Source organism: Acanthochromis polyacanthus, chromosome 14, assembly GCF_021347895.1.
Source record: "Acanthochromis polyacanthus isolate Apoly-LR-REF ecotype Palm Island chromosome 14, KAUST_Apoly_ChrSc, whole genome shotgun sequence".
Lineage (NCBI taxonomy): Eukaryota > Metazoa > Chordata > Actinopteri > Pomacentridae > Acanthochromis > Acanthochromis polyacanthus.
In genome coordinates, this window is record NC_067126.1 from 19,119,151 (window position 1) to 19,143,833 (window position 24,683).

General features: G+C 40.1%; 1 protein-coding gene across 14 annotated transcripts in view; it reads left to right on the top strand.

Annotated features, from left to right (window-relative positions):
* The window catches only part of tns1b (tensin 1b), a 213,304-nt gene that overhangs the window by 33,393 nt on the left and 155,228 nt on the right, over positions 1-24,683 (top strand). The window contains exon 1 of one of the 14 annotated variants that reach the window (XM_051958603.1): positions 3,583-3,908. The exons of the other annotated variants lie outside the window; for them this stretch is intronic. Within the exon in view, the coding sequence (XP_051814563.1) occupies positions 3,828-3,908 (81 nt within the window). The 5' untranslated portion in view covers positions 3,583-3,827. Of the gene's footprint in view, positions 1-3,582; positions 3,909-24,683 lie in introns of those variants that run through there. 14 annotated transcript variants of the gene reach the window in all.

A 24,683-nucleotide genomic window follows, 5' to 3' on the forward strand; every position in this document is an offset into this window, starting at 1 on the left:
ATCACGGTTACATTTTCACTTGAGTACAACTAATCTCTGCTGGACAACACTTCAGTGTCATTCAGTTGCATAGTGTTATGTCCTAAAATAACCTCAAAGGGTTACGCATTTCATTGTGGGTGAAGTTAGATGTGAACTACTGAATGTAGTTACATCTGAATACATCTAAAGCTGAAATAATCAATACTTTTTCATTAACAATGAATCAAATCACTGTGAACGAAGCAGCCCAAAGAAGCCAAAACCAGACTTCCTGCTACAGTGCACTCTCACAGCTCTCATTAACAGGCGATCACCTTTAACTAATAAAGTTGGACGAACCCTACATGACATCATCCAAAGGTTTCCTGAATAGCGATGTGATGGATCCAAAAATTGGCAAAGAATGGAAACAAGAGTAGAGCTGAAGTAGACCGCTATAGATCAGTGACTGTCGTATGGTTGCACCCACCTTACACCTATAGCAGCCACACACTTCATTACGTCTAATGGTACATGTCCATAGGATCCGTTGGCTGCTTGGTGTGCGAGTCACTAGGTGGTCATGTGACAGCGCTTGAGCTTCAGTCTAGTAGAAGCATCAGACCAACATGGTGGCTAGGTCGCAAACTTTCTCTTTTATTACAAAAACAGGTCAGCGAAAAGTATTTCTGAAAGCATTTGAAGCGAGAAATAACCTGTGCAGGTGCTCAGTCTGTCCACATTTTAGTTCAAGGACTAGTTTGAATGTTTGACAAAAGTTTCATGATGCATCAGACATCCGTTCGCCACACTGAATTTGCGTGAAGTTGAAATTGAGTCTACTTTATGCAAATGAGCTGTGCCCTTCTCCAGGGAGACGCACCGGATCGTGGCTCGAAACGCACTGCAATAGACCCAGCATGCAACGCAGTGTGTTTCACATAGACAATGAATGGGATGTGTGAAATTGACTGATCCTGTGGAGACATACCTTAACTATCAGCCTCAGTACAATATAAATGGGTGAGTTACATAGAAATTCACCTCCTGCAAAGTTTTTCCAAAAGGGGAAACTAGCTATAAAGACCAAAAACGTTTCTGTAAACATCTTCATTTCTACTGTAAACTTGGGCATTTTACCATTGGGGCCTGATGATTGACTCACTTTTTGTGTCAGACTCAAGTGGACAATTAAGGAACTGCAGTTTTTGGCGCTTCTGCAGTGATTGCTGATTACAGCAAAATAATTCTTGGTCAGATTTAGTGACTATCTGCTGAACATAATGGATCATATAACAGCTACAGATATGTTTCTGAGGAGTTAGTTGAGATTAAAACAGAGCTTACAAGACCACACACATCTGCTGAATATGTACGCAAGAATTTGCTTGCAGGTTTGCCATAACAAGCCAAGATTACAAATCACATTTGGATTTGGAGCGTGTTTCCACTACCTCCACAGTGGTCAGAAGTCAGGTGAACAGTCAAAAGGTAAAAAATAGTAAATTTGAGAATACCACGTCCAGATTTGTAAGATATCTGCTGAACATTTGGTCATGATGAGAAGATTAATTTAACTGACAACTAAATCCAGCTGTCTCTTAATTCATTGCTGTCATGAATGCCTTATTTGCACAGTTTATTGATACTAATCTAAAATCACACAAAGCTATTTTTTTGCTGATGTTATGGGTGATAATAAACAAAGTAACATTGTGATGCTCCTGAACAAAAAGATCAGTGTTGCAGTAAGTGGCAGGTGAAATGATATGCTGACATAATTAGTTAGTAGCATTTAAAAGTAGCATTATGGCTGAAGGCACGTCTCAATAGCAACTCTGAAAATGTAACTTTCTCTATCTGGTTACACATGGTGGGTTGATTTTGAAAAATTGTCAGTTGAAGTTAAAAAGAAAGAGAAACGCATGCAAATATCTTGGTGTGTGTGTCTAGGGATTTTGTGTGTGTGTGTGTGTGTTTGTGTGTATTGGTTGGAGAGGGATTAGGTTCAGATGTATTCTCTATAACATTGTCTCCTTTGGCAAATGTGTCTGTGTAGGGGTGGGCCTGCAGGAAATACCGGAGGATTAATCCTCTGTGCCACTGCCTGAGTATGTTTGTATGTTTCTGTGTGTGGGTGGGTTTGTGTATTGACCTAGTGTGTGAGAAAGATGTGAATATGTGTGTGTGAGAAGGTGGGGAAGACATAGGTGGTTATTGGTGGATGTTTGTGTATATGCATGTGGTGAATTTGATAGTTTAAATCAAGTGTGTTTATGTTTCCAGGAAGTAGTGGGCCTGGATTTTGACAGATTTTTTTTTGTGTGTGTGTGTGTGTGTGTGTGTTGGAAGATGATGGGTCCATGAGTGTTTACAGTTACATGTGGCCCACAAATGAGTATATAGGAGTGTGGAGGTTTTAAATGTGTGTGTGTGTGTGTGTGTGAGAGAAACCTACAGAAAGGGATAACGTCATGTATGGCGCTAACATGGCCATTGATGAGCAGTGAAAACTTCATGAAGCAGCTGCTCTTCTTCTCTTTAGCAAAATGTGGAGATGGAAGGCTCTTTTTAAGGTCACTACACAACTGTTTTTGCATATTTTTTTGCACCTGCTTGTAAAAAAGAAAAATTTACATGAACACTTTTTTCAATCTGGTCCTGTGAGATGAGATGAGTCAAAACCTGGTGATAAAACAATACCAGTATGCAGTGATGACAGACTCTTCAGCAACCTCAATACAAAAATGAAGCCTTTGCCCTGATATGTCTCTCAGTGTTTATCTGGGGTTCTTTATTTAATGTGTGTCCTGGTGAAATCATTCCTCTATTTTTATTTGTGTGCTAAATTCAAAATAGTTTTTTTTCTGCTGCTCTTGATAAAAATGACTTTCTTCAAGATGGTCAGTAGTTCTGGATGTTGACAGAGATGAAAAATTTTACTGTGATGAATTTTATACTCATGAGTTAGTAAGTTTTTTACTTGAAGTATACAAGGTCTTATTACTATTTGCACTGATCAGTAATTTCAAGTCATTTCAGGGACACAATGGAACATTTTTATGAAATATGCATCAAATGTTGAGATTAGATGTCAAAAAACTCGACTTCATGCAAGTTTAAAAATTGCACTTTGTGCAAAGACGGAAATATAAATAGAAGGTGTCTTTAGTTGACGTCTCAAGTGATTGAGTATTGCATTTTCCAGTGTCAGGAGAAATGCCAGTGGGCATTCATCTCAAGGGTGAATACAGGCGGAGACAGAGTTTATGAAATATTAAAATGGGCTCAATACAGAAATACACAGGGAGGGTGTGCAACCGAGGGAGGGAGGGGGGAGGTGAAGTGCCATGGATGCTGAGGGGGATGAGCGGGGAGGGGATAGGGTGGGATCGAGGAATGAATGAAATTAAAAGTGGTGAGATTTAGAGGGCTGAGGAGGGAGGGAGACACGGGATGAGAGAGAGAGGAGGGGCAAAAGAGATGGATAATAAGTGGACCACCCCCTCCCCCTTTGCTCCCGTGGAGAGGTAGGGGCTGCCTAACCCCCCCACCGTCACCCTCCCCCATTCAAAAAAAAAAAAAAAAAAAACCTTTGTGAAACTTTCCCCGGCAGAGGAAAGAGAGGCAGAGTGAGCGCAGAGGAGAGGCAGTCAGGATCCAATTTAGAGGAGAGACGGACGAGGAACAAGCAAGCCAGACGTTGAGGAACAGGGAGAAAGCAGAAGCCTGAGGTGACAGAGAGGGTTTGTGTGCAGGATAGTCATGGCTTTGCAGTGTTGGGCAACTCTTCTCCTGGCTGGATTAGATTTGAAGAAGCCCACTTGTGTGTAGCAGCAGCAGCAGCATCACTCGTGTCCATCACCATGCCATCCGTCTCCCTCAGCCTGCCCACAGCTCTGGCTGGACCTGCACGCACCTGGGTCTGCCTGTCCTGCATGTTCTGGGTGAGACAACTTTTTCAGCCAGAGTTTAATATACATAGAAGTTTGTGCATAACCTGACCATGCATATCTAATATCTTACAGACCCTAATTGCACACTCTTAGTCCCAGGAGAATCATGACTATGTAAGCTGGTTTGTTGGGTGACACGGACAGATTGATGACGCAATAGGCAACAAATTTTGTTGGAGGAAGGCTGCTTGCTTTTTCACGAGATGATTCCTCACATCATTTGAAAATGCTGATCAAGTCAAGCTGGTCAGAGAATCTATTGGGTGGTCTGCTTGTCGGGGGTTGGGTGGAGGGTTGGGACCCCGGCTGTGGGGGGCCTTGGCACGGCGACACATTTGAATGAGGGAGATATCATGAGTGTGAATGGGAGGGTGAGCGAGCATGAGACAAAACTGCACGTCGTCTTCTCTCTCTCCTCAAACATGGTTTACATTTTCTCTGCAGATCCATGTGCACACCACAAACTTCTCTGCTCTGACACTGACTTGAATTAAATGCGTCTGCTGCTCCCTTCCCTTTAGTCTTTCTCACCCACTCCCCCTTGTGTCCTGCTCCCTTTCGCTCTAGGTGGTTGGGACACACAGCTATTTTTGCTTTCTCTTGTATAATTCAATCTGCCGCGCATTCCCGCTCACAGTGAGGGGTTGTTTGTGCACTTGTGTGCCCTCTAAGCAGTGATGTGGTCAGTGAGGAGCTGTGTTTGTGTGTGCGTGTCCACGCGAAATGTGCTGTGACTATGGTTTCGACATTTGTCTTAAAACACTGTGAGTGCTTTTCCTAATTTGCGCTGATATGAAAGAACATTCCTGTCTCAAATATACAACATTGCATGCTGCTCTCCACTTTTTCAGCTGAATAGAGGATGAAAGAGGAGAGCAGTTGAATAGACCATTGAGATCCATCCTTCCCCATTCTGCAGTGGTCCTTTGGGACATGACTGCACACCACTGGCAGAGCTGGAGTTGTTGGCGAAGAGACTGGATAATCTTACAGAGCTCTTCATCAGTTAATTACCATTCTTTCTTTTGAGGAGCGGGAGGCGAGGTGAAAGGGGGGTCGTAAAAGAATCTCAAAGCCCCCCAGCTAAGCTCTGGGTCACTGATTGACTGCGTCAGAGCACTGTATGACAAAGTGAGCTCACTTAAGAGGGCGGGGTTCAATCTAAGCCCCTGTGTTAATAGCAAATCTTTGTTTGGTGCTAAAACGGCTTTAATTTGGGCACACCTTAATCCATCCTGCTGGGTTTAGGATAAGGTGGATTTTATTCTCCTATGTACTGCTGGTTTTCATATAGCTGCAGAAACACCATCATCCTGTGCCTTTCCAATATAAAGGCTTTGTATACACACTACCGTTCAAAGTGTGGGGTCACTTGGAAATGTCCTTATTTTGTGAAATGAATATAAAATTAAATTAATCAGAAATACAGTCTAGACATTGTTAATGTAGTAAATGACTATTCTAGGTGGAAACGGATGATTTTTAATGGAATATCTACATAGGGGTACAGAGGAATATTTCCAGCAACCATCACTCCTGTGTTCTAATGCTACATTGTGTTAATTGTGTCCAAAGGCTAATTGATGATTCGAAAACTCTTGCGCTGTTATGTTAGCACATGAATAAAAGTGTGACTTTGAACGGTAGTGTGTATATACACACGTGGACAAAATTGTTGGTACCCCTCAGTTAAAGAAGGAAAAACCCACAATTCTCACTGAAATCACTTGAAACTCACAAAAGTAACAATAAATAAAAATTTATTGAAAATTAAATAATCAAAATCAGCCATTACTTTTGAATTGTTGATTAACATAATTATTTAAAAAAACAAACTAATGAAATAGGGCTGGACAAAAATGATGGTACCCATAACTTAATATTTTGTTGCACAACCTTTTGAGGCAATCACTGCAATTAAACGATTTCTGTATTTGTCAATGAGCGTTCTGCAGCTGTCAACAGGTATTTTGGCCCACTCCTCATGAGCAAACAGCTCCAGTTGTCTCAGGTTTGATGGGTGTCTTCTCCAAATGGCATGTTTCAGCTCCTTCCACATATGTTCAATGGGATTCAGATCTGGGCTCATAGAAGGCCACTTTAGAATAGTCCAACGCTTTTCTCTCAGCCATTCTTGGGTGTTTTTGACTGTGTGTTTTGGATCGTTGTCCTGTTGGAAGACCCATGACCTGCGACTGAGACCAAGCTTTCTGACACTAGGCAGCACATTTCTCTCCAGAATGCCTTGATAGTCTTCAGATTTCATCGTACCTTGCACACTTTCAAGACACCCTGTGCCAGATGCAGCAAAGCAGCCCCAAAACATTACTGAGCCTCCTCCATGTTTCACCGTAGGGACAGTGTTCTTTTCTTCGTATGCTTGGTTTTTGAGTCTATGAACATAGAGTTGATGTGCCTTACCAAAAAGCTCCAGTTTGGTCTCATCTGTCCAAAGGACATTCTCCCAGAAGCTTTGTGGCTTGTCAACATGCATTTTTGCAAATTCCAGTCTGGCTTTTTTATGAGTTTTTTTCAGCAGTGGTGTCCTCCTTGGTCGTCTCCCATGAAGTCCACTTTGGCTCAAACAACGACGAATGGTGCGATCTGACACTGATGTACCTTGGCCTTGGAGTTCACCTTTAATTTCTTTGGAGGTTGCTCTGGGCTCTTTGGATACAATTCCAACGATCCGTCTCTTCAATTTGTCATCAATTTTCCTCTTGCGGCCACGTCCAGGGAGGTTGGCTACTGTCCCGTGGGTCTTGAACTTCTGAATAATATGAGCCACTGTTGTCACAGGAACTTCAAGCTGTTTAGAGATGGTCTTATAGCCTTTACGTTTAAGATGTTTGTCTATAATTTTTTTTCGGATGTCCTGGGACAATTCTCTCCTTCGCTTTCTGTTGTCCATGTTCAGTGTGGTACACACCTTTTCACCAAACAGCAGGGTGACTACTTGTCTCCCTTTAAATAGGCAGACTGACTGATTATGAGTTTGGAAACACCTGTGATGTCAATTAAATGACACACCTGAGTTAATCATGTCACTCTGGTCAAATAGTTTTCAATCTTTTATAGAGGTACCATCATTTTTGTCCAGGCCTGTTTCATTAGTTTGTTTTTTTAAATAATTATGTTAATCAACAATTCAAAAGTAATGGCTGTTTTTGATTATTTAATTTTCAATAAATTTTTATTTATTGTTACTTTTGTGAGTTTCAAGTGATTTCAGTGAGAATTGTGGGTTTTTCCTTCTTTAACTGAGGGGTACCAACAATTTTGTCCACGTGTGTAAAGGGGCGTCTGTGCCCAGCTATTTATGGAGCTTTCCAAAACTGATAGTAAGCTACATGAAGATGAGAAATAGACCATTTTAACTGTCTTTTTGTTCTCTATTTATTTGCTACTCAGCCATATATTGTACTTTTCATGTAATCAACCAAGGTAGTGTGAATTATTGTATCATACATGTGTGATCATATTGGCACAGCATCTTCTCAGCTTTGAAGGCAAACCAAAACTTGCATTGCTATCATGCTACATCTGATGGATAACAAGTAGAGCACTGCCTGTACTCGCCACCTCACATACTTGGCTTTTTATTCCTGGAGTGCAAATATGTAGACAGACATGGACTACTGACAGTGATTATTTAACTCTCAGGACTGAACCGAGGAGATTCCATACTGAACCAGATGGCATGAACCACAAAGTACAGTCCATCTCTTAGGGATAAGACTAGTCATACTCATTCTCATCACCTTGTGCTGTCTGCATGCTGTTGTCAAACTCCAACACCCTCCAAGCAGCAGCCTATACACTGGAAATGACAAGTTGTGCCAAAGATTTGGATCATGCAATAAAACAGGCCCACTTGGTTTGTAGATGAATTCGCCATTTTAATGTGGTGCTCATCTCCCTGCATACAAATGTTCCACCAAAACAACTGCTCCCAGATACCATTTTGCCAGGGCACCATTGCTTCATCCTGGTCTTAGCACCACCCAGGATGATATGGATACATTTAAAGAAATACAAACAAGCCAGAACCACTACTAAGTTTTAAAACTGGCTAATGGTCTGACGGTACTTCTTCTGTCTGATATTTTGCTGGTCTGCATAGTGGACTTATTTTAGACATACTCTTTGGGCAGCTGGGAAAGTGAGTACAGCTGCAAAAGCTGTTATGAAAAGTCTGGGCTATAGAGAGAGGGAGAATGAGCAAGTGAGAGTGAGTGAGTAAGTACAGATTCAGGAAACAGACCATCTTCATGGACTAGACAAGCCTGGCCTCAAATAGGGAGGGCTTCCTCTTGTCAGAGCAGGATGGTCCTGGATAAAGGGATATTTTTCCAGCATGGACACAGAAAGAAAGTGAAGTATCGGAAATGGCAGAAAGAACTTGAAGGACAGAGGAAATGAAGAGAAGATGCTCTGGGGCGAAAAGAGAGGACAAAGTAAGAACGGATGGTGCAAGAGGCCTTGAAAGTAGACCTTCAGAAGAGTGCTGCCCGTCCACCAGACACTATGAATAATTGATGAATGCCAAAAAAGGTTTTTAGGGATATTTTATCAGGTTTCTCAGAGAGGACCATAAAACCAATCAAATGCCCTCTACCAGCCCACAGCTTGGAGAGCATTTAAAGGTGATGCAAATCCTGTTGACATCCCAAACAGCAGGTTATTAGCGTCCATTCTTATTGTGGCTTTTCCACGTAATAGATGTAACTGATGAGTACCAGACCATTACAGAGGTGTTGGTAGCGGTGGTCAGATGACTCTGATCTAACAAGTTGCTGCTTAAGAATACACAGCCTCAGTTTGCTGCCTCACAGTAGTGTCAGTACAAATATTGACCCTTGGCTAAACAGTCAGTGTTGTCAGGGTTCAAAGAGCTCCTTGGAATGATCGATATCCATTAACGTACTTTCAGTCCATCTAGGTTCAGAGTTGGGTCTCAAAAGGATCGCTCTGGGAAATGGTGTCATCTGAGGAATGTTAGGTCAGTGATCTTCAGTTGTCCTCACTTGGAAAAAAGACAAACCCTAAACCTGTTGCTGTTTCAACCTGACTTGATCTGCCTCTGACAGCACTATGCATGTCAAAGTAACAGGAGGTCTTAACTCAGATTATAAATGGCTTATTTCTTCCTGCCATCTCCTTATTTTTGCCTCTGTTCCTTCACACTCATCTCTGTTTCCACCCTCCTCCCTCTCTCTCTCTCTCTCTCGCTCACCCTCAATCCCAGTTCCTGAGATTACCTCTGATTTGAGCAAAGCGTTCCACATGTTGGGCCCCTTTGAAATACGGCAACATTTCTGCAATTGTAACATCTGGGTTTACATCGCCCCAATGCTTTTCCACCATAATGGATTTGCCATGCAGTTGCTTCCTGGGTTTGTTGCTCACTCAGTTGTTGCCATCCTGGGGTATTTTACAGCAAGATTTGCGCTATTTTCATCTTTGTGTGGCTCTTCGCATGTGTTCTCTTTACGGTGGCTTAGTTGAAAAATCTTGAACAACAAAAAGGGAAGTTTAACCCTTGCTCAGTTGATTTATGAGAGTTGTTGAGCTTTGTGTAATACCCCCACCCACCCCTTTCGTTCCTGAAGAGACCCCCAGCTTTGTGCATGCTTCACTGGGCGCATTGGCCTTAAACCTCCCATGATCTTCTAGTTTTCCCTGACGGGAGTTTTGGAATTCAGAAATTTCACTGAGATTCAGTTTTCACAGTTGCTCTGCCTGATCCAGGGGTATTGACTCGTAGACGACAGCAAAGTCAGTTTATCCACATTTTTATTGGTGATATAAGTTTCACTTAACTCCTACTTCAGCTCAGGTAAAATAAATGAAAGGGTATATAGTGGAATCATGGTATGTGCTGATGTTGCTTAAAAATGTAGCCAGTGGTCAAATAAAATGTATGGTTTACATGAGTTTTATCCCACCAGATACCTGCTGCAGTTTCTTTATATCATTTTATTATCAAACATCATACATTTAAGTCTTTTAGTGCACTGTTAATGAATGTATCTGAAGGGATTCATTCTGCTTGACCTTGCAGAAAATGCAGTACTTGTCCTTTGGGTGGGCCCTGTGTCCTGTCCATCATACACTGTATGGCAGAGGTGGGCCACAACAAGCCAACCATCAAGATTCCTAATAGATCCTGATTTTTATGATGATTATTTTTTTTATGTATTCTTATAAAAGTTCTGTTTAGCCTTAATGCTTTTTTCATGACTACCCACCTAAACATTTACCAGCAAATGCTTTGTTATGGATCTGGTGATCCCAACAGTTTCTCTGAGGCTATGCTAAGGTCAAAATAACTTTTGACCAAATGAATTGGAGCCTTTGACTAGTTTTATGTATTTTATCTTCTGACTTGTTGAAGTAGACTTAGTTTTTGTTACTTGCAACATAATGTAAATTCAGAGTTTGTATTCTAAACTGAACACACCTGTTAAAAAGAAATCTTGTTCAGCTACATGTTCTATACTTTTGGTCAGCCTCTCTGGGATCACTGCTGTGCTTAAATTTGTTCTTGATGGACTGCCAAATGAACAAAGACAGGGCAATAAATTAATACGGGGGACCTTACTCAAGGAAATGCCTTAGACTCTTGAGGACAAGGAGGGTCAAAGGTTAACATTTGAGAAGAGGAACAAGGGTAGGGACTGGCTGCAGACTTGGCTCTGGAGTCGGAGGAGGTGTTTGAACCTGGTAACAATTAAGATTGAAAAGTGAACAGGAAGCTTGTTGTGGGGCCTGAGCCCCCTCAACACTGGGGCTGTAACACTGCAAAACTGTTCCCGCCAGTTGTATTATGCTGTCCCAAATTTTGTCAGTGACACAGCAATAGAAATGTAGCTTTAATCATAAATTCAGGCAGAAACATGAAGTCATTTATTGCCACCATTCTACTGTTAATCAGCTGATGATCACCTTCCCTTGGTATTCCTGAAGCTGCATTCCTATAACTGAGTGGTTTATTTTAACTAGTCCTTACCCCATTAGTTAAAAAAAACACTGTACTTATATAAGCCACTGCGACAGCCAACTGTTTGCTGCTGATTGATAATTGCTATTAAATTTATTGGATATTCTCAGTAATTGATGAATTACAGTGTTGTCAGCTTGTATTCACACTGTACTCTGCGTCAACAGCGGTTAGACCACATTTGGAAAGATGTCATTTTTTGGCATGTTTTGAAAACTGGTCCATTACTTGCTGATAGAGAGCTTAGTAAAAAAAATAGCAAGAACCTGATTGTGAGAAGTCCTAAGAGCCTTTAAAGGTGTGTCTTGTTTATCAAACCCACATTTAGTACTGAAAGCCACCTTATATGGATGTGCTTCATGTCTTAAGTGTGCAGCAGAGCCTTTACAAGTCAAAACAGTCCTTACATGTTCATGTAGACTCTCATTTTTGAAAGTCTTCAATGCCAGAGCAGAACTTCGCAGCCAAGTTAAACTTCTGTAAAATATATTTTTACAAGACATGTTTTCACGCAGCAACAAAGCACAAACACTGATTACAGCCAGGAAACATATCACTTTATTAAATATGATGCCAGAATTTGAGTATGTATGGATGTGTGTGAGAGAAAGCGAGAGTTCTGACATCATGTTGAAGCCCTCTGCACAGATTTAGGGTAAAAGCTCAGAGCTTTCTCCTTAACACCGCCATTTATTTCTTCACTTTGCCTGCAGTACACTTTGAATGGTTTAAGGAGATTGAAATCTTTCTTGGCACGATTTGTCCAGTTCATCAGTCAAGAGCCCTCCACCGAAGAGAGCCAGAGAACTTGTTAATGCCACGATAACCTCTAACTCTGGATGTGATCTGAGACCTCCTGTGGCTCCATATGCATTCAAGTGTGAGGCCAAACAACGCTCATTGGAAGTGGCGCTGACAGCATCCTGCTGTGCTGCCTGTGCATTTATCCAAAGGGGATTGTGATTTGCAGTTTTATTAATTTTCCTAATTTATACTCCATAAGTAAACTTAGTTTACAGTGTTGCCTGTGCCACAAGTAATTAGTTGCATTTATTTGAATGTTCTTTCTTTTTTTATGTGTTTTAGGCAACATCCAGGTCAGATTTCTTCCTAGTCGGGAAGAACAGAAAAGGCACTCTTCAGGAAATTGTAAGATCTAATCACAAGGATGAAATCTCCCCAAAACATGTCATACCCATCCGACCCGGACAGCATTCAGGGGTTATGGTTTTAGTTTCATCTGTCTCGGCCAAGTGTGTGTGCCGCTGCCAATCCGGAGCGAGACATAGAGCATGCAGTTCCCTCTGTAGTTAGCTCTTCTGATGAATTTGGCTGTCTTTGATTAAACCCTGTTTTATCTTTCTGAACCACAGCTTTTGGCAGGAGCTCTCCTTTATATTCAGAGCCATCTATGTTCCACATGTATCATTTGTTTTCCTAGGCTGCTATGTCACAATAGTGTGAGAGAAAGTTCAGAGCTTTGTTTTCTTTAAACTGCAAGCTTATCTCAGATGATGTTGAGATTTTCTCTGAAAACAAATGAAACAGAAGTTTTATGAGTTGCTCAATATGGATTTATTGGAAGATTTAAAAACACATACCTGAATCCAGGCCAGGAAATGATAATGTACTTGTGTTACAACAGTAATGAAGAATTTATTTTATGATGGCTGTGCAAGTCAAAATACCGTTGTGGAAACAAAAAGAGACAGTGTACAACAGTGAAGAAGTAGGACACACTAAGAATACGCAAAGCTGGATCAACAGAATAATGCTAAATGTGTTTCTGGCTGTACATGTTTAAGGATGTTATTTCCTGCATTTTCTGTTCCATGAGTCCAGTTCTTTGTCTTTATCATTCAGGAATTTGGCAACACAAGAGTTTTGTGTCACAGTTTTCCAGAGAAGAGGAGATGTAGCGGCCAAGTAATCCTAGATACATTGTTGTAGAAAGCAAATCACAAAATCACTGAGGAATTTTTACAAGTAAGATGTAGTTTGTTTTGGTGTTACATTTGTTTAACTTACTTTGCACTCTTGCCTGTGGGTGCTTCAACTAATATAGCCAACTTGTGATCCCACATCGACAATCTTTGTTGTTTTGTGGGGTTAGTTCGATTATTTTAAGAGTTAAAGCTCTTTTGTACATTCTAAAATACATTCATTTTATTGTGTACACATAGTCCAATCTTTGTAAACTGGAACATATTACATAATTTTGTAATTTCATATTTTCATTTAAGACTGTCGGGCCATTGTGTTTGCGTGTGCTGGCATTCTGCGACGGACTTGACAAGTTAGTGGTGAAGAATTAGCCTGTAAAACATAACATACCCAGTGTGGTCCAAGCTACTGAGAAAGTGTGGTTAGCTAAGCTGGAAGCAACGCTACATTCAACTAATCTACTCCCAGGGAAAAGGTAGCAAATTAGGCTACACCAATGTAACGAAAGTAATGTACTATAACAGAAACTATCTAATAAAATGATTCATTGTTTAATGTGATTCATTTGCAGCCACAATAAAAAACATGTAACTACTAGCTAGCTGTCATTCATTGAGGAACTTCATGTGGTGTTTGTAGACTAATCTTGGCTTTGAATGGCGCTTGTTAGTTCATGATTGCAACATGAGAAGTCATATACACAAAATATTTGGACTTCATGTGGTAACATGAGTCGTGAGAACACCGCTGCTCACCATCAGCAACATTTGCATTATTGTTGTTGTGTAGAAGTCATCGAAGCTAGTAGTGTAGCATACTGTAGCAGATGGAAAGGTAGACTGAAAAGATGAGGCCATTGAGGATATCGGTGTCTTTTTCAGACATTATAAAATGACGAAGAAAACTCTATATGACTAAAATTACATTAACTTACAGTCTAGTGAAAAATTACCTTCAACGGCATTTCAGAAACAGTCTGCAAATATGCTGCAACTTTTTAATTCATGGTTTTACCACTTAAAAATGCCAGCATGGCAAAAATATATTTACTAAAATTAGAATTTACTCAAGAAAACGTGTCTGGCAATCACCAATTGGTGCCAAGCAAGGCCAGAATGCTTGTATAGTATTTAGCAGTTTCAGGATTATATTTTAACACTGCTTTGGTTTGATCTGCATTAAGCTTTTAGGAACATCTTTTTCACAGATTGCATTTGTCTTGTGTGTTGGTGGGAGAGTTGACCATCTCCATTGCCCCCAGTAAGAACAAAATCCTCCCCCGTCTCTCCCTCAGAAAGTTGAATGAGTACCAGATCGTGACAACTTGGACGTGATGGCCAGTGTGTGTTACTCTAATGCTGATGGTCTGTGAAAAAGAGGGGATTTTTCCCTCTTCACTTCTGGATGACTGAGTAATTTCCTCCCTGGGATCCACCTCACTGAGATGAAATGCATGTAGAAAGTGGAGTCAGAGGGAGTTTGGGGGGAGGCAGGAGGGGAGGGAGAAGAGACTGGAATGCCTGGGGTGCATTTTTCCCCCAAATGAAAAGCAGGTGACTGTTCATTGTAAGACCATTTGGTTAGTGGGAACCGGAGGGCGGAAGAAAAGGGAGGAAGGAAAGGTTGGAGGGGAAAAAAAGCTCTCTTCTTTCTGGTATTTAACTGTGAATTGTTGCTCACTGCACTTGTTCTGTAGTAGACTGCTCACAATTAGGGGATTCACCGACACTTCCTTCTCCTGATGAATGTAGGCCTATTCTAACATGCCATTCAGGACAAGTCGGTTAATTGGAGCCAGGCTTATTCTTGGTTGAGTCACTTTTATTTGTTCTCTGTTTCTTTTTAAGAGTTGATCAAAATGTCACCTCAAAACTGAATGGATTGGCTGTCTGGAAATATTTTACTCCAATAAATATCCAAGACATTAATACACCAGAAAACTAGAAGCAGCTTACTGAACATTATAGAAAATCTAAAAGTATCTATTGTCAGTCCGTTAAGACATGAACTAAATTGTTTGGTGTAATAGAAAATGAAACCTCTGGGATGCTTGCAGCTTCGGACTATAAGTATTTTTCTGTCTGACTGAAGCCGAATGAGAATCATAACAATCATTTGTTGGGGTTGAACAAAAGACAAACAGTGATTAGACTTCCACACATCATTGCTAATTGATATCTGATGTGAAGGAAGTCAAGGGCTTGCCAGAAATATGAAGATGGAGTGAAAATAGCTGTGTGTGTGTTTGTGTTTGTCTAAAGAAGAAAAGCCTCTGAGTCCTGTCTTTGTTGTGGAAGCTTGTTTCTCACGCTCATGACTTTTTATTCTTTACAAACTGCCTTTAAGTTATTGCATGGCCAATGATGCAGACAGATGTCCTGTTTGTATTTGAATGTATTATAGCTTTTACTAATGATTTTGTTATCAGTTGTGAAAAAAGGGCCATTATCACATCCCATAGCGCAAACTGTGCTCGGCTCAGAAAGACAAAAACCAACAATAAGAAGGATATTTTTACTTTTGAGAGGCTGGAACCAGTAAATAGTTTTGCTGGTTCCAGTCAAACTAGTTAATGATGAAAACTGACTGACTAAACTGACTGACTTGCATGTTGCTCACTGATGGTGGTGTGTGATGTTCATTGTCAGATGTCATACCTGTGGTGTGTTGATGCTTTCTTCAGTTGTACAGTGTGTAATAGTGGTGCAGCCAGCCAGTTGATATGGGGGGGTGAGTCTTCCTCTAGTGTTCCCATGTATGCTTTGTTTTACAAGCCTAGGGATAATAGGAAAATCCCCTGACAGTACAGTCACTGATTGAAAGCTTAAACAACAGGAAAATCCCAGGTGGAATTAATAACGCAATGGTGGTTCAGTTCCTTTGTGTCTCAGTAATGCATGAGGGTTAAAGAGTGTTCACAGTTGCAGAATATTTTGTAATTGGAATGTATGTTACCATGACATGTTAAAATGTCTGCTGAGAAAAAGGTCTGTTGAGTTTACTATGTTCATTAGACCTTTTTTATTTTTTATTTTTTTTGTTGCAAAGACCTGTCTCGGACTTCACCATCCCAATGTGGGGCTTGGGACTGCCACTGACAGAACAAACCATTTAAAAACTTGACTTTGAACTGCAGAAAACAGTCTTTCATTACTTTCTTGCAGGGGATATTAGACTATTTAAGTGGAACTATGTGATTATGATACAATGACAGTAATCATTAGCTGGACACACAGAATGAGAATATGAACCTGCATACCTCACAAGTCTGTTCTCTGCATTTCTTTCATCCTGAAACTGTCAGACCTCCTTGCTTTCTGCGACCAATTATTCAGGTTTTCTCTTCATTCTTTTGCATGTGCAAAAGTTTGGTCTTCTTAAAAGCTCAGTTTCCCAGACATTGATTAAGCCGAGTCCTAATTTGAAAACTTTTCTCCTTAGTGATCGTCATTGCACTTTTCTTAAGGCTAGGACTAGGCTTAATCCATGTCTGGGAAACTAATATGTCAGGATTAATCAACTCGTTAGGCCTTCATGGAATCATTCAGACTTGTAGGGCAGGTTAGGAATTGTCATTAGCAATTATCAGCTTAATATAGGGCTGCAACTTGCAATTTCCACCATCTGATATGATATTGAGAAGCATTAACATAATTTGACTTCTGTTTATAAGCAGTATTAACATCCAATAGTTCTTTTTCTTTCAAAAAAAGGACTTTTCTAAGTGACCCTAAGCTTTTCAACGGTAGTATATATTATTAGCATCCTGTAGCATTAACTCACAGGCAGCCACAGCATACTATGGCATCATTTTGCAGGTAACATTAGCATTCTTTATGGGTAGCTTACAAGTACCATTAAAATCAGTTTACAGATAGCATTAGCATCGAGGAGTGACCCTATTTACTTCTCAGTCACAGCACCTGTTGCTCTGACTTCTCACCTGAAGTTTCAGTGCTAGCTACATTATCTTTCTGTTTTTGTGTTTTCTGGATCTACTCATATTTAACCCTGATATCGGCAAGTTAATCAAGCTTGAATGAAACCTCCAGTGACCTTATTTAACCCCCACTGTTACACTAACACCTCATTCTGATCGACTGTCGCACATTTTAAATGCCACTTATGCTGCAGTCAGAAAGATTTATTGGACTGACATTTTACATATGCTGGGAAATCGTCAGTGACATTCTGAGTCAAATTTAACAGGAATATAAAGCCTCCAGGAGAACAATATTTTTCTGATTATATCCAACATTTCAGCTTTATGAGTAAACACTGTAGAAGTCAATAAAGCACTGATACCTCAGTTTGGTCATATTTAAATTTGATTTTGAATCTTGTTCATTAAAGTGTCATAAGCGCCCGTTCTCCCATCTCTGCTGCTTATCCCTTATATAATAAAGCAGAGATATTTTGACAAAGCTGCTTCTCTAACCAGATTATGCATCATCAAGTGAACCGATTTGCCTTGACCTCAAAGTGACAGCATCTCTACTTCTTTCCCACCAAGCACAAGGGCAAAAGTGCCTGAATTCTTTATAGTCACATGATGACACAGGGGGAGATGGAGCGAGGACTGAGGTGGAGAAGGAGAGTGGAGGGTTTGGGAAGTGGACTCACAGGAGAAGAAGATGAGGATGAGGCTTGGATGGGGCAGGGTGTGGAGGAACAACAAGGCAGGGTGCAGAGGAAAGGGGTCAGACAGCGGGGAGCAGGAGACGGGTTAAAGGTCGGCTATCGTTTGCTAGCTCCTGTGAAGCTGAGTAGGATGAAGAATGGCTGCTTTGTTGAAAGAGAACATGCTCTGTGGGAAGATGGTTGGAACAAACGGGGGAAGAAGGTCTCGAAGTGAAGTTTTTAACTCACACTGAAGCTTAGAGTTTACTTTTGCTTGCACACTCATTGGGTTAGTGAATGTCACACACACATATAAACAGATGGAGACATGCAGTGATCACCCCAGTGCGTCTTGTTAAAATGTCCATCCATGCATATGGTGTCCCATATGAGAGATGGAGGTGCACTAACTGGCTGATTAACCCAGATGACTGGAGAGGTCCCATTTAGTCTTCTGGCTCCAGCAGGAAGAACAATAGCATCTGATTGGTGGGGGGTGATGATAAGACGCTGTCCTGTGTATATGTGTGTATATTCTGCTCACTAACTTCATCCAGACTGTTGGAAATTACTGTGACACAGAAGTGGGAGGACTGGCTGCTTGTGCTTGTCTGTCTCATGTATTAGTGGTTGCTTGCTGTCAGAGATTGTCTGTCTCACACTGCAGCTGAAATTGTCCCAGTTTTCACCTTTCTCTCCCATTTATAACCTGTGATTAGTTTTAGTTAAAATAAAGACATTTTTTTCATTCATTCATTCAATGATCTGTGTTAAGTCATGCTCCTAGCAAGTGGTGTTCTTATCACTTTCTGGGACTAATTAAAGAATAAAAAGTGTAGTATAGCCTTTGATGACAACTTCCAGGCTTTTCTTGGATATTTGTTACCAGCGTGAGGTTAAATCCTCAGGTTGACCTATAATGTTGTTGGCCCCTTCACTTTTTCTTGTCCATGACTTAAAATTTAAATTTAAAGTGAAAGTGAAATGAGCAGGCAACACCATGGATGAGCATTTTGACCCTTGAAACTAGACTGTGCTGAGGAATAGTCTCAAAAACAGATTCAGACTTGGAGTGTTTCATATGTAACAAACTAAGGGATCAATCCTTTTAGCTTACAGGTTAAAAAATATACTAAAAATATTTATAACACATATTTATAGTAGGTAGACCCACCATTTTCCCCAGTAGTGATAACACCACATGGAAAAATATGTTATGATAATGTTATTCATTTGCAAAACAGATAATCAATGAAATTCTACTTTATTCAACTGTATTTTCTCTGTCAGGATTTATGACAGTTTAAAGGCATCATACTACAAAGTACATATTTTTGATTCCTTTTTTTTAAGGATTTACAAGATGAAGATTTCCAAACATTTGAGTTTTTTAGTCAGATTTAAACACATTTAAATCAGATATGCCACAAACTGCCACTACCTCTCTGTTTTCTAATAATCACATAGAACTCTCACTTCATTTTCTATTGCATGTGCGATACTCACACATTTAATGACTTCTGTTGCTCGCTTGATTGTGTATTCTACAGCTTTTTGAAACACTTGTAACACATCAAAGATCTGACCATCAGTTAGAGCTGCACGTCATTGACACAATGGGCTTCGTGAAATTCAGTTTTTTGTGACATGTATTGCAAATAGACTGTACAGCTTATCAACAAGAAATCACCGTCTGTGGTCAAAGCACCGTAGCCTTCTGTTGTTCAGACTTAACGTCTCTCATTGAGGCTCCAAGCAGCAAATGCTTCTCTCATCCCAGCTGTGATGTTCTCATTTGTATGATCATCCAGGAAAAATGTGGTTTGTAAACAGCATCGTTTCAGCTGTTAGTCCTCACTAATATTCCACAGCTCCATTGTTACTTGTAATGTACATTTTTTCATACAGGTCTGGAATTTAAGAATAGATACATGATGGTACCACTTGTAAAGTAACTGAATCATGTTTTTTAAAACCGTCTTTGGTAACTGTGTTAATTGGAATCATGCATGAGTTTTCTCTCTGTTCTCCGGCTGCCTCCCACAGTCCAAATCATGCTGAGGTTAACTGAAAACTCTAAATTGTAAATGAGAATGGGATTGTCTGTGTGTATATGTAGCCCTGTGATAGACTGGTGACCTGTCCAGGGTGTCACCCAAAGTCAGCTGGGATAGACTCCCAGAGACCCTAATGAGGATTAAGAGGTGTATAGATAGTGGATGGATGGATGTCTTAATAGGTAGGAACTGTCACATCAGTGATGTCTCTCTGCCATTTGGAATTTCACTGTAACATTGACAAAAGAATCTGAAATACTTCCTCTGCTTTGGATAGTTTTCAGATCTGACTTTCCACTCCTCATACAGAGCTTTGTGGTGCTGATTAAAGAAACCTGACAAATTAGTGGTGGTGCCTCAAAAATAGGTACACTGCCAACAGTGTCACGATATTTGATCAATATTATCATTCCTGTAGCTGAAATGTTTTCAGACAACCTATGTTGCATTTCATTTTACAATTAAAGTCTGTTTTCACTGTATATCTCTTGTTAATTCTTGTTTTTGCTGTGCACATGGAGAGCCTCCATGTCAATGAACTATGTGGTTTGTAAATAAAGTTTTTAAAGAACCCCAAAAAGGTCGGTGTGTCCCAGAATCTTAAAATCAGAATATATGACAGACTTTTCTTGTAGGTTAGTCATGGAAATTGAGGTCCATGCAAGTTTTCTTTGTGTCCAAATAAACAGAAACCAAAAAACAACAACAAAACAATTGTAGCTTGATGTATTTGAGTTAATTTGCGTTAATTCTCATGATACGTCCTGCAGTGTGACTGCGCCCAATGCAAACATCCCAGTGTCGACACTGAAGCAATATATTATGCAGCCCTATAATTCAGTAAATGACAGCTTAATACCAGATATTGTGTGGAGAAGTTTGATTCAAGAATATTAAAACATTCTGATAAATCTGCTGTTTTTGTGCAAGAATATGAGAATTTGTGATCTGTTTTGTCTCTGTTTCTGTGTCTGTGTTGTTTTGTCATTGCTTTATAATTGAATTGACCATGGAGGTCAAGTGTCAGAGGTGTGCATACACAGACAAACATGGTTCCATGTGTATATGAGGTAATGTAGAAGCGCTGAAAGTGAATGCTGGCGTAATCAGAGGTGAAATCAGTGTGTGTAAATACGTTGGACTCTGCATGAGTCACACGTTCGAAGCGGTCGAGGGAATAGTTTCGAGTTCTAAACTTAAGGAGAAAAACAGCCTCTCGGTTACCTTATTCAGCTGGAATGTCTGTCGCCATGCAAGAGTCTGGAAGGGTTTATCTCCATACTATAACATTACCTAACACATGCTGAAGCTGCTCAGTGTAAACAATCTGATTCTGAAACACTATATCCAGTACAAGATAAACTCTGCTGTCTGAAACTTGAAGCTCTGTGTTTGAGAAATCATTTATCAACCCCTTTGAAAAGGTTTCCTTGGACAATGGTGAAAATAACGGAGTGATTTATTACTTGAAGTTTCATTTTTATGTAATATTCTAGAAGAAGGTGCTGCTATCCCAACCATGGTGGTTTCTGTTTTTTTTCTTGGTGGGATCCTGCAATAGTCGTACATTAGCTCTTTTTCCTGTATGCTTGTCTGGTTGTTTTCTTGCCTGTCACTGCTTGAGCAGATTAAACTGATATCCAGCTCCAATGTTCCTGTAAACCTCAATAAATTCACTGATGTTATTCCTGATGTGTGGCTCTGTTTAGCATTTTAAACTATTTGACAGCCATTTCACCTCCAGCTGCCTTGCAGGTCTACTTGAAAATGGGTGATGGATAATCAGTGTTCTTCAAAAACATAGATATTTAAGCATGCAGACAGATGCACATCACGTTTTCCACTCCATGCTAATACATGTTGTTTTAACTGGGGCAGGTTAACACATTTTTTTATGTAAACATTCTTTAATACCTTTCAGCTTCATTTAGTTAACTGCTTTGATTTTCCAGTTTACTCTCATGAGTCTTATTACTCCCTACGTTTGTCTGTCTGTTGGTCTGTTTGTCTTTTGTTCGCAACATTACTCAAAAATGTACAAACTCAGGTCAGAAATGACACAAGGACTAAGTGATTACATTTTTTCCAGTGATGTGGCATACAGTCTGCATTACATTACAGAAATTGTAATGAAATCTGTATCATTACGATACAGAAATTTTTAACAAATCTGAGGATCCAGACTGAGATAGCAGCGCTGTAACTATGACAATAAGTGAACACTACATCAGCTACCTGCTGACCATCACAGGATTGTGATCCTACTACAAATCGACTGTTGCGGACATATCACGACTTATCCGTCAGAAGTCATACCATGACTGAGCAGTCTTGGCAGAGTACTGTGCTTTCTGAGTGCTTTTCTGTTTCTATTTTTTACAGTGGCTGTTTTCATCATATACAAGCTCCTTTGTAAAGCCACTCTGTTACCTGCTGAGCACAAAATCGCAAAACATAGTGCTCCATTTTGCATTGAAACAGTTCACAAATCGGAGCTAAAAGAAGACAGAATCCAGACCTTTCAAATGTTGCTCTGTCGTGTTTTTTTTTTTTTTTTTTTTTTTTTTGCCAACATGTTTCATATTTAAAAAGTGACCTATCAGTGCTGTGTTTTTTTTTTTTTGTTTTTTTTTAACCCTGTTCTGCTGCTCACTAGGTTCTCCAAAAAATCAGTTATTGCAACTTTGAATTGTGAATGAGCCTCACTTAGGATACCTCGACGCTACAAACCTAACATAACATTTTCATAGATGGCGTAGTGCGAGAACAGCAGGTGTGGAGCAACAGGGTTGAGTTTAGGTCATCCACATAAATATTGTTGGAGCCAAAATTTATGTAATTTGTGCAATCGGTAATCTGTGTATAATCTGATTTAGTAGTAAGTTAAGTAGAAAACTTTTATTCTGAGTTACACACGTGGACAAAATTGTTGGTACCCCTCAGTTAAAGAAGGAAAAACCCACAATTCTCACTGAAATCACTTGAAACTCACAAAAGTAACAATAAATAAAAATTTATTGAAAATTAAATAATCAAAATCAGCCATCACTTTTGAATTGTTGATTAACATAATTATTTAAAAAAACAAACTAATGAAATAGGGCTGGACAAAAATGATGGTACCCATAACTTAATATTTTGTTGCACAACCTTTTGAGGCAATCACTGCAATTAAACGATTTCTGTATTTGTCAATGAGCGTTCTGCAGCTGTCAACAGGTATTTTGGCCCACTCCTCATGAGCAAACAGCTCCAGTTGTCTCAGGTTTGATGGGTGTCTTCTCCAAATGGCATGTTTCAGCTCCTTCCACATATGTTCAATGGGATTCAGATCTGGGCTCATAGAAGGCCACTTTAGAATAGTCCAACGCTTTTCTCTCAGCCATTCTTGGGTGTTTTTGGCTGTGTGTTTTGGATCGTTGTCCTGTTGGAAGACCCATGACCTGCGACTGAGACCAAGCTTTCTGACACTAGGCAGCACATTTCTCTCCAGAATGCCTTGATAGTCTTCAGATTTCATCATACCTTGCACACTTTCAAGACACCCTGTGCCAGATGCAGCAAAGCAGCCCCAAAACATTACTGAGCCTCCTCCATGTTTCACCGTAGGGACAGTGTTCTTTTCTTCGTATGCTTGGTTTTTGAGTCTATGAACATAGAGTTGATGTGCCTTACCAAAAAGCTCCAGTTTGGTCTCATCTGTCCAAAGGACATTCTCCCAGAAGCTTTGTGGCTTGTCAACATGCATTTTTGCAAATTCCAGTCTGGCTTTTTTATGAGTTTTTTTCAGCAGTGGTGTCCTCCTTGGTCGTCTCCCATGAAGTTCACTTTGGCTCAAACAACGACGAATGGTGCGATCTGACACTGATGTACCTTGGCCTTGGAGTTCACCTTTAATTTCTTTGGAGGTTGCTCTGGGCTCTTTGGATACAATTCGAACGATCCGTCTCTTCAATTTGTCATCAATTTTCCTCTTGCGGCCACGTCCAGGGAGGTTGGCTACTGTCCCGTGGGTCTTGAACTTCTGAATAATATGAGCCACTGTTGTCACAGGAACTTCAAGCTGTTTAGAGATGGTCTTATAGCCTTTACCTTTAAGATGTTTGTCTATAATTTTTTTTCGGATGTCCTGGGACAATTCTCTCCTTCGCTTTCTGTTGTCCATGTTCAGTGTGGTACACACCTTTTCACCAAACAGCAGGGTGACTACTTGTCTCCCTTTAAATAGGCAGACTGACTGATTATGAGTTTGGAAACACCTGTGATGTCAATTAAATGACACACCTGAGTTAATCATGTCACTCTGGTCAAATAGTTTTCAATCTTTTATAGAGGTACCATCATTTTTGTCCAGGCCTGTTTCATTAGTTTGTTTTTTAAAATAATTATGTTAATCAACAATTCAAAAGTAATGGCTGTTTTTGATTATTTAATTTTCAATAAATTTTTATTTATTGTTACTTTTGTGAGTTTCAAGTGATTTCAGTGAGAATTGTGGGTTTTTCCTTCTTTATCTGAGGGGTACCAACAATTTTGTCCACGTGTGTAATATCAATCTTATAGAATGCTTTCATTTGTGTTGTTGTTTTTGTCGTTGGTGTGGCTATGTGCCCGCCCACTCATTATGTCCAGGTGACTGCAGCACCTGGATATAGGTGGGTGATCGCACAGGGCCGGCAAGCTTTTTGGTCTAGGCAGCCACACAGTTTAAGACCGCTGGCACTGATGTAGGTAAGCGTTGTTCTTTTTGTAATTTGGCCAGTTTGGATTGCCGCTGCTGGTAAGCAGATTCTCTTTTTTGTCGTTTTGATCATGGAATAAATGGATTTATGGAAATGGAAATTCTGGTCTGGAGCATTTGGATTTGTGTGTATCATGGACAGCGCTGGGCGCGTCTGACTGAACCTTCCTGAACCGAAAGCCTGTGCATCTTTTTTATTGGAAAAAGATTGCGCTAATAAATATGCTTTGGATCGAAGTTAAGTGTATACAGCGTGAGCTGTTCTCCTGACAGCATAGACAGGCAACTCAAAAACATGTCTTAAATCCTTTCTTTTTAGACAAGATTTGAGCGTAAATTTTGTTTTAGTGTTTCAAGCCGGGACTAAAGCTTAGGCAGGCTAATTAACCACCTGCTCCGAA